At 41.2% G+C, this 17,797-nt stretch overlaps 2 protein-coding genes across 2 annotated transcripts in view; both read left to right on the top strand.

Annotated features, from left to right (window-relative positions):
* Positions 1 to 8,618, top strand: part of LOC110398284 — a 49,760-nt gene extending 41,142 nt beyond the window's left edge. Inside the window, exons 17-21 of the mRNA XM_021395801.1 lie at positions 29 to 112; positions 1,655 to 1,778; positions 6,085 to 6,175; positions 6,672 to 6,749; positions 7,693 to 8,618. Of these exons, the coding sequence (XP_021251476.1) occupies positions 29 to 112; positions 1,655 to 1,778; positions 6,085 to 6,175; positions 6,672 to 6,746 (374 nt within the window). The 3' untranslated portion in view covers positions 6,747 to 6,749; positions 7,693 to 8,618. The remainder of the gene's footprint in view (positions 1 to 28; positions 113 to 1,654; positions 1,779 to 6,084; positions 6,176 to 6,671; positions 6,750 to 7,692) is intronic.
* Positions 10,817 to 13,610, top strand: LRAT (lecithin retinol acyltransferase (phosphatidylcholine--retinol O-acyltransferase)). The gene is made up of 2 exons (XM_021396828.1): positions 10,817 to 12,734; positions 13,095 to 13,610. The coding sequence occupies exons 1-2, from the start codon at positions 12,189 to 12,191 to the stop codon at positions 13,245 to 13,247; spliced, it is 699 nt and encodes a 232-aa protein (XP_021252503.1). The 5' UTR covers positions 10,817 to 12,188; the 3' UTR covers positions 13,248 to 13,610.

Consider the following 17,797-nt stretch of genomic DNA (forward strand, 5'->3'; position numbering starts at 1 on the left):
ACAGTGCATTCATTTTTATATTGCACAGATCTGCCAAGTGGTCACCATACGTATCGCTTAGAAGATCTTGCCTATACTAGAAGTGGAGACAAAGGCAACTCTGCAAACATAGGTATTTATCTTTCTCTTCAAGGTGGTTTGTTTCTCAATAAAGAGGCATCAAGTGCTCTGCTTAATTTTTAGGAAATCTCTTACATAACTGGATTATTTCTTCTATCGTCTCAGTGCTCAAACGAAATAATTTGTATGTAACAAGATTTAACTAATGCAATATCTGTAGGTCTACGTTCAGCAGCTGTTTGAAATCTGAGGTATTAAGAAAAATACTTGAATGTCTTATGCTATAAAGCTTGTTTAGAGTTGCAAAAAGTAAGCACCCCAAAATTAAGAAACACATTTTTAGAGTTTCTTCTGCTCATTGGTTGCTGCTTCTTTGTGTCTGCCTATTATGTAATATAATTTCTTGGTTGTCTGAATGTGTATAATATTTCCATATTTTAATGTTGTATCATGTAGACGGTTAAAAGGTGTTAGGAAATACCAAAGCTGTTCCTGAATGTAAGAGAATGTTTTTAATTATATTGTTAATCCAAATGGTATATTTCAGTGTGCAGTCTTTACATTGATTGTGCCGCTTCTTGTATTCATTAATAATTCCTTCTATTCCTTACTTCTGCATGCAACAATTGGCTCTCTTACTTGTTGGAAGATGAGAGCGTGTGGTGTTCAAAGCTCAGTATGAATTAAAGGTGCGTTTGGGATTTGATTTGCTATTAGCTGTCATGCTAAGACTGATGGATTTTGTTGTTAATATTGAAGGAATACAGTTTTCTTGTCCTTGCTTGTGAAGCTTGTGAAGCTTTTTTTGGGGTTGAAGAGTGAAGTTGATTTAAATTTTTTTTTTTAACTTTATTTTATCTGTTCCATCTGTGATTGACTGTTAATGTGATATAGCATTGCCAGATCATGAATTATGCATACATTGCCAATAAGCTTCCTCAGATATAAGGAAACTATTGCTTTGTTAAAGGAACAACAACAACAACCAACCTATGAGATGATATTAACTTTGAGGGCCCTAGATAAAGATATCTGTGACACAAATCTGCTTTCCTGATCCTGCTGTGGAATGTTGGTCAGCATAAAGTTACCCAGAGTTTACCAAAGCATACTTGCAACAATAAAAAATGGTCCTTTCTTGCAGTGAGTTGGCAGTGGGGTAAGAACCAAAACCTTCCATCATTGCGCCCACTACTGATCTGATTATTCTTTGTTTATGGTCATCTACAGTTACTTTTCTAAGTCCTGCATGCCTTTTAGGGAAAGAAAACTTCATGAGGGTTTTTCTTCTTTTTTCTTTTTTTTTTTGGTATTCTGTTTTTCTTTAGGTGTTTTCCAGTGGCAGGGTCCACTTGCAGCCAGAAGAATAATGGTTAATATCATGTAGTTTGGGAGCCTTCTTCCATGTCATGCACCACGCTACCTCCCTACTGACAGAAGAAAAGCTGTACTGCTCCTTTATTCAGGAGTTCATTAAGGAGTATTCCTATGTACATTGTCAGTTGAAAGGATGACCTCAAATCAGTTTTGAAAGGACAATTACAAATTGGTTACAATAGCTCATATTCCAACTAACACTAATTTTACCTAACAGGTGTCATAGCACGGCATCCTCTGTATTATCCATATCTAAAGAAAACTTTAACTGCTCAAGCCTTGGAGAACTACTTTGAACACCTTTTAGAGCGAGAAGAACCTGAAGAAGAACTAGTAACAAGGTGAGTAGTAAGTAACTTGTTGCGCAGTTCAGTTGTATGATAGATTTGTGATGGTATCAGAAGATATTTTGAAATATATTAATTTAACGCCTGTCTGTATTCAACTTTTTTTTCTTTGGTGTAACTCTTTGCATTTTTAAGGTGCAGCTCAAAACCCAGAGAGCTTGAAGCTGGTTTAACTCCTGCTCTTTGAGGGTCTTGTTAAGCAGATCTATGCAGATCACACCCACTGTTTCATAAGTGCTAACAAATGTACAGATCTAAGAAACTCTAATATCAAGAAAGTAATTAAATTTCCTTTGAAACAGACCAGAGAAAGGGGAAAAAAATAAATGTCAGGCCTTCTAATGATACCTATAGAAATAGATTCATTGTGGTTCCTTAATGCCATTTATGTTCATAAATAAAAGTTCAAATTTGCTGTGTCTGGGTAAAGCCAATTAATTTTGATTAATTAGATTATTTGTTCCTGGGTTTGGTTTCTTTTAATGATGTGATAATGGAGCTCTGTGAGACAACTGAAAAACTTCTGGGGGGAAAAAGAATAGATCTGTATGTGGAACTGTTTAGGATTCAAGTATTATGTTCATGTGCTTCAGATCATATAACTTCTGTTAAATTACTTGTTTTTAGGTTTTACTGTCATAAGAAGGGCTGTCTTACCCTTATTTTCCTTCATTTCAAATGTGAGTCGTTAAGCAATAGACATTATTTTTTGTATTAAAAACATACCAACTATGGTTCGACTTCAATACAGAACAGAGATTGTCAGCTGGTTGCTTTTCATTCTTTTTCTTTAAGACTATGAAAATAGATAAACACGAAAGATGGGGATTATTTTTGATAGAGAGCACTGCAAACTCAGAAGCTTGCAGATTTTCAGGTAACACAGTAGTGAAAGACAATCTTTCAGAGATAAGGACAAGACAGTGCAATTGCTTTTTTCCCCCTCCACTGCTTAGGAAGAGTACCTTCTCAACAGTTAATCAGAGTGTTTCTTGTGCGTAGCAGTAATGTGCAAGCAAAATTAGGCTAATCCAAGTGAAGCTAAGGAAGACAGAGTCACACTCAGAAATTTGCTCTATATTTAAAGAAGGATGTCAGTCTCACGTAAGTCTGAATGGTACTGCTGTTTAGAAAATAGCATCAATGCTGAAGTAAGATGTGAAGTAGCTACAAGGTCATACTGCATGTGAAAGATTCAATTTTTCCTTTAGTCATTTTGCCCTCTGTTTTGCGAATACAAGCTTACCCATAAGTGTAAGCACACACAGTGCTTCATAAATTGAGAAGTGATTGTGCTAAAGAAGTGCTAGAGGGTGAACATGACTGGAGAGGGAACGTTTCTCTCATAAACAAAACCTGAAAATGAAATACTTGACTACTTTCCTACATATTGTTCACCTTATTGAGAACTCTCTCATCTCCTTTCAGTACTTGAATTATACATATCTGTAATGCACTGGAAACACAGCAGTGATATCAGAGTAGCAAAGTCCTAGGCTACAGCAAGTGACGATATGCTCAAATGCAATGGCCATGGGCACAGAAACAAAGGAAGAAAAATCTGCTTACCCTTGGAAGGCCTCAGGTAGGCAGGGATCTCCAGTGCCTTGCCTCCACTGCCAGCCCTTAAATGAGGTCTGGGATTACATTGCATTGCTTCCAGCAGAGCTCCCCTGGGTTGGCCCTGCCTTCCCACCAGGTGTTCAGTCACTGGTTCAAGCCGTGCCTTAGCATTTCCACTACAATATCTTTCATTGTTATATCTGCAGTTACCTATTTCCATAACACAGAATTGCATTTGTATTAGAACAGTGTCCGTGAGGGTATTTTTTTAAGGATTTCTTGCTGTGAAGAACTGAGGAACAAAACAATGAGTTTTTGGCAGATACCAATACTTTTAAATTGCTTTTTGCATATAAATTTGTTATTGGGAAAAAAAACAAACTCATGTACCTCTCTACAGTATATTTCATTGCATACATCTCTTTCAGCAACTGCCATCCCTTGACAGGAAGAACACTATCTTTTTCTTGATATTAATGCAATAAACAATTTTTATAACATTATTATTTCCATACATTTTTAGCAGGAAATTCACAGGGAAACCTGACTTCTTTGAATAGGTATGGGCAGCACTTTAAAGGAAGTAGTTAAGGAGGCACCCCATTATGCATAAGCGCAGGAGTTGAGCTACGACAGTGAATATTCCTTCTTTTATTTGTTTCTGTCAAAGCCTTAATATTCTTTGAAGAGTTAATTTGTTTTCTGTACTTTTTAAACACAGCTCTTAAACATGACCTAATGCAATTCAATCACAAGTTTTTCTTACTTTAGATCTCAGTTTAACTTAAATAGTTTAATTATGCTGGGTAAATGCATGACATCTAATTGATACATTGTTGCTGTTTAAAACTACTATGATGATTCTGGCAAGGTGTTTTGGTTTTGTTTGTAGGAGTGTATTTTTTGTTCAGAAAGATTTAGGATGTTCAGATAGTTCAGATAGGCCTGAATATATTGAAAATGCTGCCTCTGAATATTGCTTCTGTAAATCTAGTTCTAGCTAGAACATCTTACTCTAAATAGTTGAAAATACGCGAAGCTAACATGCTTCTCCTTGATGTTCTAAATTAAGATCTGTAGGTTACATTGCATGCTTCCAGAACTGCTGAGGAAGGTGAAATTTGAAGTATTCTACTCTTTCTCGTTTGCTTGTTGTACGCTGTCTATTTTCTCTCCTGATTATTAGAATGACTGATTTTCATGGAACTTCTTTCAGCAGCTGAGGTCTTAGCTTCTAAAATACATGTTCCATTATTCTAATTCTGATGGAGGGATGTGCTAGTTGTGAAATTGTTTCTTGCCTGGAAGTTTTTGGGGATTTTTTTCTAGGGTAAAATTTGCAGTCCAGTGTATTGATAAACATGGCATGTGTTCACATGGAATTTGCACAGAGTTTTTTTAATAGAAAATGTTGTGAGTTTCTCTAATCCTTGCTGATTACATTATTAATCAGATATGTAGATGACTTATTATTAAAATTACTGTATTCTACACATTCCTGTTGAATGCTGAACAGTATCAACAACAGCCCTCATTTTTACAATCCTAAAAGGGACTGGAAAAGATAAACCTCAGAGTGGCAAAATCAACCATAGAAGAGTACTACAAGAAATTCCAGCTTTTTTAGAGGATAGATTTGAAGAATCCGTTGCAAACAGATAAAGAGCAGATAAAACTAAAGAGAAGCAGGCAGTGCTGGAGGAAATGTGAACTGTAGCAGTCAAACATCTGGAGACACAGCAAGAGCTGGATAAGGTCTTTTTCAGTTACTCCTCATGTCTTGCTGATGTTCTGATGAAATTCTTTCCTAAGAGGGGAAAAAAAAAAAAGGATGCCATCAAGTCCTTTGATAAAGAAAGTATTGGAGGAAAGCAAGGAGCGCTGGAAGAGTACATGGAAGCAGACAAAGCACTGGAAAACTATGCAAGGAGAGGCAAATGGAAATACGCTATAGACCTATTTATGGAATTTGAAATAGCTTTGCTAGGAAATCATGAAGCCATTTGCCAAATTTCTACAAAAGTTTCCAAATTGTAAATGATCCTTGCTGAAAGCAAGGATGGAAAAAAGCAGATGGTGGGAGTGGAACAGGAAAATGAGTCTGTCATACTAAAATAAATTTTTTTATCTTAACAAGGTGTGTGGCTTCAGTGAAGTGTTAAAGTGTAGCTTTAGTTGTTATTTATTAAAAATTCTCTAGTTGCAAGAGTTTGAGCTAGTGAGTCATGGTTATTTCTCATAAATAGTGAGCATGACTTCAAAATCAGCTGGCAGACATTGTCAGCAAAAGTGAGTTCTGGAGATTACGTGATTATTTTCTTCAGTATCAGGACTAGGAAGTTTTAAAAACACTTCCCTCTGTCCACTGTGTTTTCTTAAATCACACTGGATTTGAAAGTCATGCCTGTAGAGCTTTCTGAAGGGCCAGAGCGATGGAAACGAGAAACGTGCCTCATTAGAAATGTATGAATTGTGACATTGAATAGGAGAATTATTACTTTATGATCCTCCTTTAAAACTATTAAGGACTGACAAGTCGGTGTAAGGGTGAGAAATAAGAAAGCAGGAAAAGTTAATCTTCAGTTAACTTCTAGGCTTGATTCACCAGTAGGAGATGCTATCAGAAGCACACAGGTTTTTGCAGTCTTTTGCTTCATGTTCTGTTTAAATGTGGTTTTGCCCCAAATCTCTGGGGTGGAAGGGGTGTAACAATAAGAATATAAATTTTATTTTACAGATATGAATTGCCAGGAATCCATGCATTAAATTTTGTTTTGAAGAATTCCCTTGGTGGCGGTGGCATAGCATCCCTAAGAAGTGATCCACAGGCATGTATTGATTTAATGCGTTTATCACTTGTAACTAAATAGTGCACTGTTTTCTCAGTAGTTTGTCCTTAGCTGTGTGACTGTTCACAAAGTAGGATGATGCTAGGTATGGATTGGAGAGCAGAGCTGAACTCAAAGTTATTTAGCGGTAGATAACAGATTGAACTAACTATTCAATCTGTTCAGGATTAAATGCTTTTTCATACTTAATTACATTAATTCACAAGCGAGGCAATTAAATGGAAGAGAAATATAACTTATGGAAAAGTATAATTTGAGTGAATCTATGATCCAAGTCTTGACTGAAAACTCACTTGAAATCTCTAAGTATATATAGTGACAAATAGGCATTAAACACACTGACCCTGCTGAATTCTTACACTGATAATAAAAGTTACACTGATTAAATATATATATTTTCCATATTGTACAGTTTTAATTTACAGAGATTGTATATTTAGATAGTAAGTGGTTTTTGTTTTTTTTTTTCTTACAGGGCAAAGCACTTGGGCAGATGCTGTTGGATTTCCAGATTAAAAATGTTCCCGATTTAAAATCATTGATAGAATAACAGGTGCTTGATACATATGTTTTTAACGCTTTGAGTAGTATAGAAATGTCATAAATAAGAACTGGCTTTTTGAGTCAGATTTCTAAAAGTCACTGCAGAGAAATTAGTGACAGTTATCTCTCAGAGGCTTAGCTGTATGGCACAAATTAATAACTGTTTTGAGTAGTAGCAGACTAATAGCTTTGTCTGTGACTGATAACATTTCCTGTCTAGATAATACACTGGATGAAGAATTAATTTATTTCCTGTAAAATAGAATTAAACAAATTGCAACATAACATTTAATTAAGAGACAAGATAGTCTTTGTTCCAAGATGAAAATTACCTCCTGCTCTGTTCATCTCTTTTCCTTCTCTTAATCTTTATTTGAAAATTAAATGGACCAGTATAGTTGTACTCCTGTTGACGGCATTTGTCCTGTGTGTAGAGTGAAGCTAGATAACCTGCTGTGCATCACCATAAAGTTAGCACTGTCTGGCACTGGAGAACAGCTTTCCCTAATGGGCAGTAAAGAAATTTAGTAGTTGTCACTACTACATAGCGACTGATAGTAAATGCAGCCCTGTGGTGGTGATCCACCAACTTTCCAGCTCTTTGTCCAATTAATGACAGATTTATCTACTATTTCCAACATCTCCGTAATGAGTCATAGAATGGCTTAGGTTGGAAGGAGCCTTAAAGATCCTCGAGCTCCAGCCTCCCTGCCAAGTCCATCCATCAGTTGAAAAGGACTAATCAGTAACAAATTGCAATTCTTGGTAAGGGAGTGCATTTGAAAATATGGGTAGGAGAATGCTGAGAGCTAGACTGTCTGCTCACTGTCTCCTGTGATGAGGCAGCCCTAGCAGGGAGAAAGGGGGACCACGTAGTGGACGGGTGTGCCTTGTGTTCTTACAGTGCTGTTTAAGTTCATTTGGCTGTTATTTGCATTGTCCTTCCCACACAGGGGTCCGTGAGCCTTCAGTAGAAAGGTCTGTCTCCTGCTGTGAAGGAACACCACGCTGAATGAAGCGCTCTCTTGTCTCTGTTCTGACTCCAGTTACCAGCTCTGCATGTCCCTTTCTCCATCCAACCTTTTCCCCTGCTGCAAAATATTACTAGTGTGTCCAAATCAGGGTACTGAGTACTTTTTCTCTTGATTAAGCAGAGACTCCAAGATCTATGTCATAGTTTCTATGACACTATCAAGATAGAAATTCCGGCCCCAAAACTGGCTCTGTTTCTTCTGCAGAAACCGTACAGATATTGCTGTGCACATTCTGACATTTTTGTTCTGAAATAAATCTTCTGTTTTATTTTGGGAAGACTGTACTAATAACAAGAAAAAATGATGAAAATAAGTATTTGGTAAACTTCGCTGCGCTGTTTTCCTAAATCTCAGACTGTCCTACCATGATTTCTAATTTCCTAGCCTCTTGCTTGCTAATGAGGATTATACAACAGATTGTTCCCACCTTTTCTGTAGTTTTGACTTGAAGGTATAAGCAAGTTTATCCATCTAAACGCGTTACGCTCTTAGCCAGTTATAATTACTACCTGTGTATACAGCACGGTTCATGGAAGTTGTTGTGAAGAATGAGTCATCTCTTCATTGCAGAAGAGTATCCAACTTCATATGTTTTTGCTGGTTTTTATGTTTACATTCATTGTCCATTTAGAAAACTGTTGTTAATAATTTGGAAGCCTTTTACCCTAGCAAAATATACAAAGATATTGAAAGGAAATTTAAAAAAGTGATAGACCTCAGTAGCAAACCTGCAGAGATAATAAAGGCTATAGTAAATATATGCAGTTTATTCAGTATGCTGCTCAAGTGACTGTAAATGTGCATGCAACTATTTTGGAATTAAAGTATACATTTATAAGTATAAATTTGTTTTAGTCATTTAAGTTGTTTTTTCTACTGGAAGACTGTGATACTTACATCAGAGGTTCTTAAAACTCTTTGTTGTGGGGTTGTTTCACTTACCTGCGGTTTCATGCTTTGTCCCGTTCGTTTTGCTTGATACAAAAATGGAACAAGCAAATGATACTCTTTTGTAGAGTTTGTCACTTAGAGCTCTGCAGCGCAGGCGGTAATTTGCTTAAAAGAACTCATCAAATGGATTGGATATGGGAATACAAAGGGGTTATTTTTTATCTCTGGAATTACCCCATTTGGATGCATCCTTCACAAACGTTTTCTGTCTGTTATTTCTTTCAGTGTATCAGTGTAAAACAAATGGCATTGCCCTTTGGGTACTTTCCTTGCAAAAGATATTCTCAGAAATCCCTGTCTAAAGATTTTATCCTCCTTAACGTGTTCTGAATTCGTGAACTTGTATTTCTTCCAGCAATCCCAGCTGACCTGAAAGCTTGTTAAAGCTGCACTTGTTTCTTAATCTGCAGTAGAGATTGAGTGATTGAAAAAAGTTTAATTAAAACATAAATTGTACTAGAAGGTGAGCGTGTATCCAGTTAGCATTGGCTTAACGTCAGTTAACAAAAACTTTGCCTGTTAAACCAGGGCTATTCCTCATGTAGGCAAGAACTTGCACTTCCAGTTGCCTTTCTTTCCTGCCTTTTCCTTACTGTTAGCTGTGAGGGCAGGATGGTAACAGTAATGACTCAAATCCTAAAAGTATCTAATATACTAGGAATGTAATGGAAGTTGGCTAACACCTCTTACGTGGGAATTTTATGTGCCATGGCTCATGTGCAGTACAAAACAGAGGTTGCATTCTTTCACCTCCTGCAGCTTTATTACTGCATCTCTTGTAGCTCTTAAAAGCAAATCATGGGGTCTGTCATTACATAATTATTCCATAGCAGGTGACAGTCCAAACAAGTACATTATTTGCTGCATCATATTTAATATTTCAAAGTGATCTTGCCAGCTTTGAGGCAATTTAATCTATTAAATTTCTAAAAATTAGTACACAAAAATGTCCCAGGAAGATGGGAAAGAATTTATTGGAGGCTTAGTCTGAGGCACGAAGTATTCTTTCAGTTTAGCCATCTCCAATGAAACAACTTCCACACTTAAAATATTTTGGGTTTTTTTTTCCCCTTTTGAGCAGAGGGAAAAAATAATTGTAAGTATACCTTTTAAATTTTGTTTTGCATGGTGGCAGTTTGAAAGAGGTGTGCAGCTCTTGGGATCTGAACACAAAAGATGTACTTGTTGGCTTGTAGATTTCCCTTTCAAGAATCTGAAGGGTTTATTTCATAAACCAAGTGCTTTCCATGCTCGCAACAGTTTCAAGGTGGTATTATCAGGGTGGATTTCACTTGCTGCCACCACATATGTGGTGAGTGGGGTATGGAGTGAAGCAGTTCCGCAGATCTGTCATCTGTGTGATACCTTTTGTGCATGTTCCTTGGGGGTTTCTGTCTCTGAAATTGAGTGGCTTTAGGGGGAGGGAGAGACAAAGCTCCTTAGTGCTTTGGTATGAGGAAGTGACCACTGCATAATGTCACACCTGTCACTTTATTCCTTTGAAACACTTCCCTGTAGTGAGACTTTGAGTCTCCTTGTTGTGATTCTTCTTCAATTTCATCCTGGCTTTTTTCTCCAAATTTAATTGAAATGGGGATTTGGGGGATTAAAGCTCATGGACATTAAGAAAGCAAACAAAGGATGTCTCCAAGTAGAAGATCCAGTTAGGAAATGTCTGTTTCTGTCAGGGAGTTCAGCTGAATTCCTTGCTCTTCTGGTAGGAGAAAAGTCTGAACTGTAGCACTGAAGGATTACACTTGCTTCAGGAGAGACCATCCAGGCACTCCCTTGGCTATTTTGGGAAGAGGGAGCCTTGAGATGGAAGGCTTATGTTTCCAGGAGTGTGAGAGAAATGATTCCGTGCCAGGACTTAAAGTGGAGTCTCCGGAAACCTCTGGCTGTGGCACAGTGTTCCATCTTTGGACCAGCCACTGTGGCCATCACCAAATAGGTGAGACTCTCTATCATGATATTAGGATTTTTAACCTGTCCCTTAAAAATGCACTAGTTAAAAGTGCATAAAGCTCCTTGTCCCTGTTTTTATTTACTAGTAGGTGTGAGCAAAAGCATCAACCCTTCCACGTGTATTGAAACATCTGGATTTGAAAGATTTTAAATAATTATGTGACTGGTGGCTAATCCACCGGGTTCCTACCAGCACCGTGAGCTGCGTATCTACAAGGTATTTCCTCCTTTGTAAGTGACTGGAGAGAGCTAAGCCTTTGTTGCATAAAAGTTTGGCTGAGACTCTCAGAGAAAATCCCAAATTCCTGATCAAACTGGCAAGCAGTGCTGGGGCTCTGGCCTCTGCTCAGAGGCTGAAGGAGGTTCCTGTGGACCTCTCTTCAGGTGAGACAAGCTGAGAGCAACCTTGCGTTCCTCAGGAAGCTCTCTGCTTGGAGCAGGTGGAAAAGGGAGGGCAGTGCTCTTATAACAAGTTGGCGTCACTGAGGAGTGGTGGAAAAGCTGCTTTGTGTCAGTGATAAGCCTGATAGTTCTTTTATGCGGGAACCTCCCTTGAACCTTGGCTGGGTACGTGTCATGGTGGGCCTTGCACTTCATACCAGAGCTGTTCACAGGGGGAAGCAAAGGGTTGTTGTCCCTCCCTCCTGGAGCAACCAAAGGAGTCCCACAGCTTGAGGGTCTTCTGGGCTTCTCGGCCATGGTCGCCAGGCTCTCGGGTTGAAAGTAACTTAGGAGAAGTAACTTGCTGTTTCACATCCGTTTGGCTGTGGCGAGGTGCCAAAGTACTTCACAGCTTCCCTTCTACTTAGCTGTGTGGCGACCCTGGCTGTGCACACAACCTGCAGGAAGAGCCATTGGGCAGGTTATGACTTAGGGCAGAGCCTGGTGTTGAGAGCAGATGCTGCAACAACCCGCTCCTCACCCAGCACTTCTGCCCCTATTCTCCCCCGCCTCGTGTACAGAGAGACGAAGGCGGCTGCACAAAGGCGGCGGGCAGGGAGCTGCGGTACGGCCGGGCCCTGTCATCTCCCAGGTGCCATGAATGCAGGCCCCATCCATCATCTCGCAGCCCGGGGCGCAAGAAGCTGCTCGGCTACCGAACCCTGTCCGCCGCAGACGGGGCGGCTTTGTCGGCCGGACAGAGCCGCTCTTTTGTGGGCTCCGTTTCCAGGATTTATGCATTTACATAATGGATTAGCATGAAACAAAACGCATGGCGATGCCCCTCCGCCTCTTCCCACTCTTTCTGAGCCCGTCGGGCCGAGCTGGCTCGTGACGGGGACCTGTTTCCCCGTGCGGGTAAAAGCTGCGGGCAGAGCAGAGCCCGGCGGGCAGCAACCCCCGGCGGAGCGGAGCGGGGCGGGAACTCCTCACTCGCAGCCAGGGGGCCGGCCCGTGTGCCCGCCCCGCCCCAGCCGGCAGCATAGAAAAGCGGGGCTGGGCGGTGGGGGGCTGCTCGGCGGCGCCCCGATCTCCTCCCGTCCTTGGCCCGGCCGGCCATGAAGAACGCGGTGCCGCAGGCGGCCTCGCTGCTACTGGAGAAGCTGCTGCTCCTCGTCCACGTCCGGGCGCTGCCCGCGGGCACAGAGGGCGGGGAGCCGCTGCCGGCCGCCTCTGGCTATTACGACACGAGCTGCTTCAGGCGGGGTGACCTGCTGGAGGTGCCACGCACACTCTTCGTCCACTTCGGCATCTACCTGGGTGAGAACCGTGTCGCCCACTTGATGCCTGACATCCTGCCAGCCTTCACCGATGACCGCCGGCAGATCCAGCGGGTGGTGACCAACAAGCGGCTCATCCTGGGCGTCATCACCAAGACAGCCAGCATCCGCGTGGACACGGTGGAGGACTTTGCCTATGGCGGCAGCATCTTGGTCAACCACATGGACCGGCTGTTCAAGGACCAGGTGCTGGGTAGCGAGGAGGCCGCCTGCCGTGCAGAGAAGCTGGTGGGCACCACGGCCTACAGCCTGCTCTGGAACAACTGCGAGCACTTCGTCACTTACTGCCGCTACGGAGCCCCGGTCAGCTTCCAGACTGACAAGGTACAGCCCTGGGGCAGGGGCGGCAGGGGCACCCCCGAAGTGAGTCCCTGGCTCCTGAAGTCAGAAGTGCCACTGAGAGCTGGCAGGCTGCGGCCACGCTGCCCGTTACTCCAGTGCTGGGCTGTGGGACAGCAGGCAGCCTTGCCTCCGCTGGCTGGAAACAGGGCTCGGTTCCGATTGACTACATCAGCCAAAGCTCCCATGGTGACAGAGCAGCAGGCTGCGTGGTCCACCGCAGCATGAGCACTGTAGCACCAGCAGCCCCTCTGTACCAGAGAGAGCAGCGATCCCAGCTGTCATCTCAGCACTTTTCTCCCTAACCTTGACATTTTTCTTTTTTTTCTTTTTTTTTCCTTGCAGTTCTGTGAGACTGTCAAGATGATAATTCGTGACCAGAGGAGCGTTCTTGCTTCGGTGTTCGTGGGCTTAGCATCCATTGTCTGCCTGGGTCTGGCACCCTCCACTGCGCTCCCCATGATCTTCATTACCTTTGTTCTGTGGATGGCTGGCTAACAGCCCACCCACAGCTGTCTGTACATAGGATGTACACTACTGTATTTATGAAACCACAAATTACTCGCTGACGTTCTGTAAAGTTACTTAACCTTGTGTGCCACTTTTAAATGTAACTCTGTCTAGAACACAGTGCACAAGGTATAGCTTACTGTGTAAGCCAAATTATAGATTTCCTGAAAATCTCTGTATGTTCTCACACACCTTTAAAATCATGAAAAAGTAGGGGTGCGATGTGGTTCTGCTGCATGCCTTTAGCCTTAAGTGATTCTGTTCATGTCTTTCATGCTCTTTTATTTCCTAGCTGCATGCCTGGGTGCTACGGCTATTAATAAAAATGGATGATGGAGTACCATACAGTGATGGGTATTCAGAACTACTTACCTCTTACTTTGGTAGATAAAGTTAATGTTGAGGAGTTACTGACTCCATTCCTGAAACGTACTTTAGTGGATGTACAGTTAGGTAAGCTGATTATTTTTGACAGCCAAGAAAAAAAATCTGCAGTCCTTGCCTGGGTGCTGTGCTGTAGTAGCACATTTGGCTGTATTGGCATTGTGTTCCCTCCTGGGAAATGGTCACAGGTCTCTCATTCATATTAGTTCCATAAACAGCAAAAAATGCATACTCTGCAACTTTCTGATTGGGTTGGTGGTACAGAAAGTCTGCGATTCTTCAGTATTTTCTTTGCTGCTGGTAGTGGTGGGTATGGCTAATGTAAATGGCTGTAGAGAGCTTCTACGCAGTACAGGAGGAAACCAGTATGCTTTCTGAAAGCTTGTGACATGCAGATGTCATGGGTTTCTAGTCTTGCAGGGCACATAGCATGGAGGAGGAGGAAAATGAATGCACATTTATTTAGTTCTTTCTTTCCCACAGTAATTAGAGCTGTGTGGCTGCTGTAGAGCATCAGGGTTCATTGGTGTGGTTCCTGTAGCCTCTTCATGAAGGAAGATGTCCTTCTGTAGTCATCTTTTCCAAATAAGTATTCAGTGGCAAACCAGCAGTTGGTACTAAAAATGTTCCATTTCCAATGTTGAGTCCTTTTGTTTTGTCAAGAATGTGTAAAACTGGATTTGAAATCAAGTTATCTAGCCAATCATTTCAATGCTAAAAGATATTGTTTTTTTTTCCCTCCTCAGCAGTGTCTTAATGTATGCAGAGATGTTGTTCAGCTCCTGGAATGTCTTACTGTATGTGCACTTACACATCCGTGCACTATGCTCACCTTCCTTTCTAGTCAAAGGAAAACACAATGGTGTTTTCACCAAGGGCGCAACCTCAGATTATCTCCTTTCTGAGTTGTGTTCAGTATCCTGGTCAGCTCTGCTACTGGAAGGTGCCATTTTTTCTCCATTTTTAGATTAAGACTTAGTTTAGCTACATTAAAAATCCCCTTCTCCCTTCATAGGCCTTACAGCTGTTTGAAGATTGGATTCTTGAACTGCGAGCCTACTTGGCTGCTCTCTAATCATCTTTCTTCTGGCTGCTTCACTATAACTGACAAAGAACGTGAAGACTAAAGTGAAATTCCAGTCTCATAGGAAACAACAGCACTATTGCTGCTGTCATCAACTGAGCGAGGATTTCAGCCTAGGTTTCAGTACGTTTCCTGTCTGCTGTCCAGCTCCAAAGCAGTTTGGTATCAATTACTGTTGGGTCCTTGCAGAGAGCTTCTGTTCTGCTTTCCAAGACTTGAGGTGCTCCATATAACAGTGTTTGGTAAACTTCTCAAGTTAAGGTGTTCTTTTAATTAATGTGAATTGCGTATGTGTTAGTAATATTTATGTAATGAGGTTTTTTTATTTGCTGTGCATAAGGTAATGAACTGTAGTCACCAGTCACTATTGTAATTATAGAAATAGAATTTATTCATTTGAAAATGTCTACCGGCCTCTTGATATGGAGTAAAATGTTATAGTATTTCTCTGACATGTCCCATTAGGGCACTGAATGGGCCATTAACATGCACTGTGTTTGATTACAGATGGGCTTTTCTTTCGCCCTTTATTTACTTGGGATTTATAAGAATTCCAGTAATTCTTATGATTCGCTTATGCAAATAACAGTGGGGTCATGACCAGTAACCAAATCATAAGCAGGATTGTTGGAAGGCAGAGAAACATCCCTGCTCTAGCTTTGGTATCAAAGGGCCAATGCTCTGCCTTGCTGCTGGTCTTGAACAGGAAGCATCCAGATTAATCCACAGAACTGCACTGGGATTTTGATAGGCACCTGTATGAAATAAATGAAACCAGCTCCTTGCAGATGTCTAACATTAGTGTTAGAAATTTTCCCTTCAAATTGTAAAATTTTAAGCTTACTGAATACTCTGAAATAGTCCAGACTGTATGGCTGTATCCTTACATCAGAGACAAGCAATAGCATAGGTGAAGGAAGAGAAAGCCAGCTGCATGAGTTTTTCCTTCTGATGGTAATTCTAGTAGAGATATGGAGATTTTGTGAAAGTCAGGCACAAGTCAGATCAGTCATGCACTGAGGGAAAAATAAGACTAGCAGGCATGAATTCTCATGTTCAGCTCAGCAGGTGGCGGTTACGCTATGAAATATTTTGGTAAATGTCAATGTCAACTTTTTTCTGTAATGACTTGAGTAAAAATAAGCACTTGCCCTAGGTGGAGTCTTGCGTTTCAGCCTTGAGCTCAGCCCTGATGCTGCTGAAATGAAGGAGCTAGTTCTAAAAGAAAACCACGGGAAACTGTGGAGCAGTTCATCTGTTGGGAAGTGTGTGTGTTTAGAAGTGACATTGTTCACTGGTGACTGTAAGTGCTGGTAACGGAGTGTAAATCTAGAGCTGCAGGTCATTTTAGTGGTGGGGCTGTTCTGGGAAGCTGTGTGGTTAAACGTGAATGTGTAATGGAGGAGTGTAACCATCACCCCTGCGCCACCGGGAAATGCACGTAGTGAGGACATCAAGTGAAAAGATGTTTCACTTTTCAGCTTTTCCAAAGAAAACAGAAATTAAATGAGTATTCACGAGGCTCAAGATGTTTTTACAAAACCTGTGTTTAAAAGAAGAAAAAAGTTGCTAAATGAAGGCATTAGAACACTGAGCTTTCTGTTTGTATTTATTTTAGCTTGGAACATAACTGATTACTCATTTTGTGGGTGAGCAGTTGTCTGCTGTTTGATTTCACCTTTGGGTCCTCCTGTGCTGAAGGAGAATGCTACATATGAATACCACCGAGGATTTTAATGAAAACAAAATCAGCATTACTTGTTAAAGTCTGAGGGGGTGGGGAAGAGGGAATTGAACTTGTGTGTGACTTGACATCATCCAGACAGGTTTTAGAAAGCAAGCTGCAGCTTCAAGAAACATTAGTACTGTGATCTCTACGAGTGATATGGTGGAGTATTATTTACTGCATGTTCTCATGTTAAACAAAGTGTCACATGCCATTGAATGATATAGAACTGTGTTAGTCATTAGTTAGCAACTCCTTTTTCCATTGAAATTAAAAAACTTCTCCGGTGACTCTCAGAGCCATTGACTCCTGGCTTTGTAATAATAGCTCAGCATGATCCCTGTAAGCACTTAATTGTCCTGAATGGGCTGACTGGTCTGAAATGAATATGTTGCAGCTTGCTTGTTTGAGGCCCTTTACTGTAGTGCATTGCGCTTTCCTGTAAGCCTTATGGAAATCTTTCAGGATACTGCACTTATAAAATAAAACATGCCCTCTACTGTAGGATATATCATGAAGTAGTCAAGGCTGGTTTTTGGAAAATTTTCTTAAAACTCAGTTCTGTGTTGTATATCATGACATAGCGTCTCTTCTGAAGTCACAGGAGCACTTAGGTCCTGAGAACACAGAGACTGTGGGAAAGTGTGGTGCAATCTCCGCGATACTTAAATCATAGTTACGCTGATTGGAGTATAGCAGTTCAGTCTGTGGCAAAACTGGTGACTTATGTTTTGCTTCTGTCTCACAGGGTGGAAAATGTTTTGTGAGGTGCCTCACAGCTTTAGATTTCTTTTTTCTTTCTTTCTTTCTTTTTTTTTTTTCTTTCTTTCTTTCTTTTTTTTTTTTGTATCCCATAGGCAAACCTATTCTGTGACCTTCTTTCATTGATTAGCCCAGCCAGAGTTTTAAGGTATAGCCCATTTGTTACCCAAACCCTTGGGTTCCTTCCTGACTGAGCAGTGCTAGAGTGGAAACAGCAATAACATTTTATAAGGTTTGCCAAAATATGATAGCTACAGCTTTTCTGGGACGGTGGGGGGCCTCTTTTTAGCACCTTCTCAGACTGCCTCCAGCAGACTAACCAGACTCTGGACACAGCTGCGAGGTGGCCACCCTTCACCCTTTTCTAATTTTATCTCATAATTGGGACAGTTGAAGATTGAATTACTTTTATCAAGTTGGGCAGCACCGCTGGCTGCAAGTTTGAAGGAGGAAATGGCTCCCTGCCCACTGTGAGCTGGATCAGGTTCTGCTGGGGCCCTGTGTATTTAGTACTGCTGAGAGGGCTGTTGCTCCCCGTGGTCCGTGGGTGCTGGCGAGGCTGTGAGTGGAAAGCACGTCCTT

This window comes from Numida meleagris, chromosome 4 (genome assembly GCF_002078875.1).
Source record: "Numida meleagris isolate 19003 breed g44 Domestic line chromosome 4, NumMel1.0, whole genome shotgun sequence".
Lineage (NCBI taxonomy): Eukaryota > Metazoa > Chordata > Aves > Galliformes > Numididae > Numida > Numida meleagris.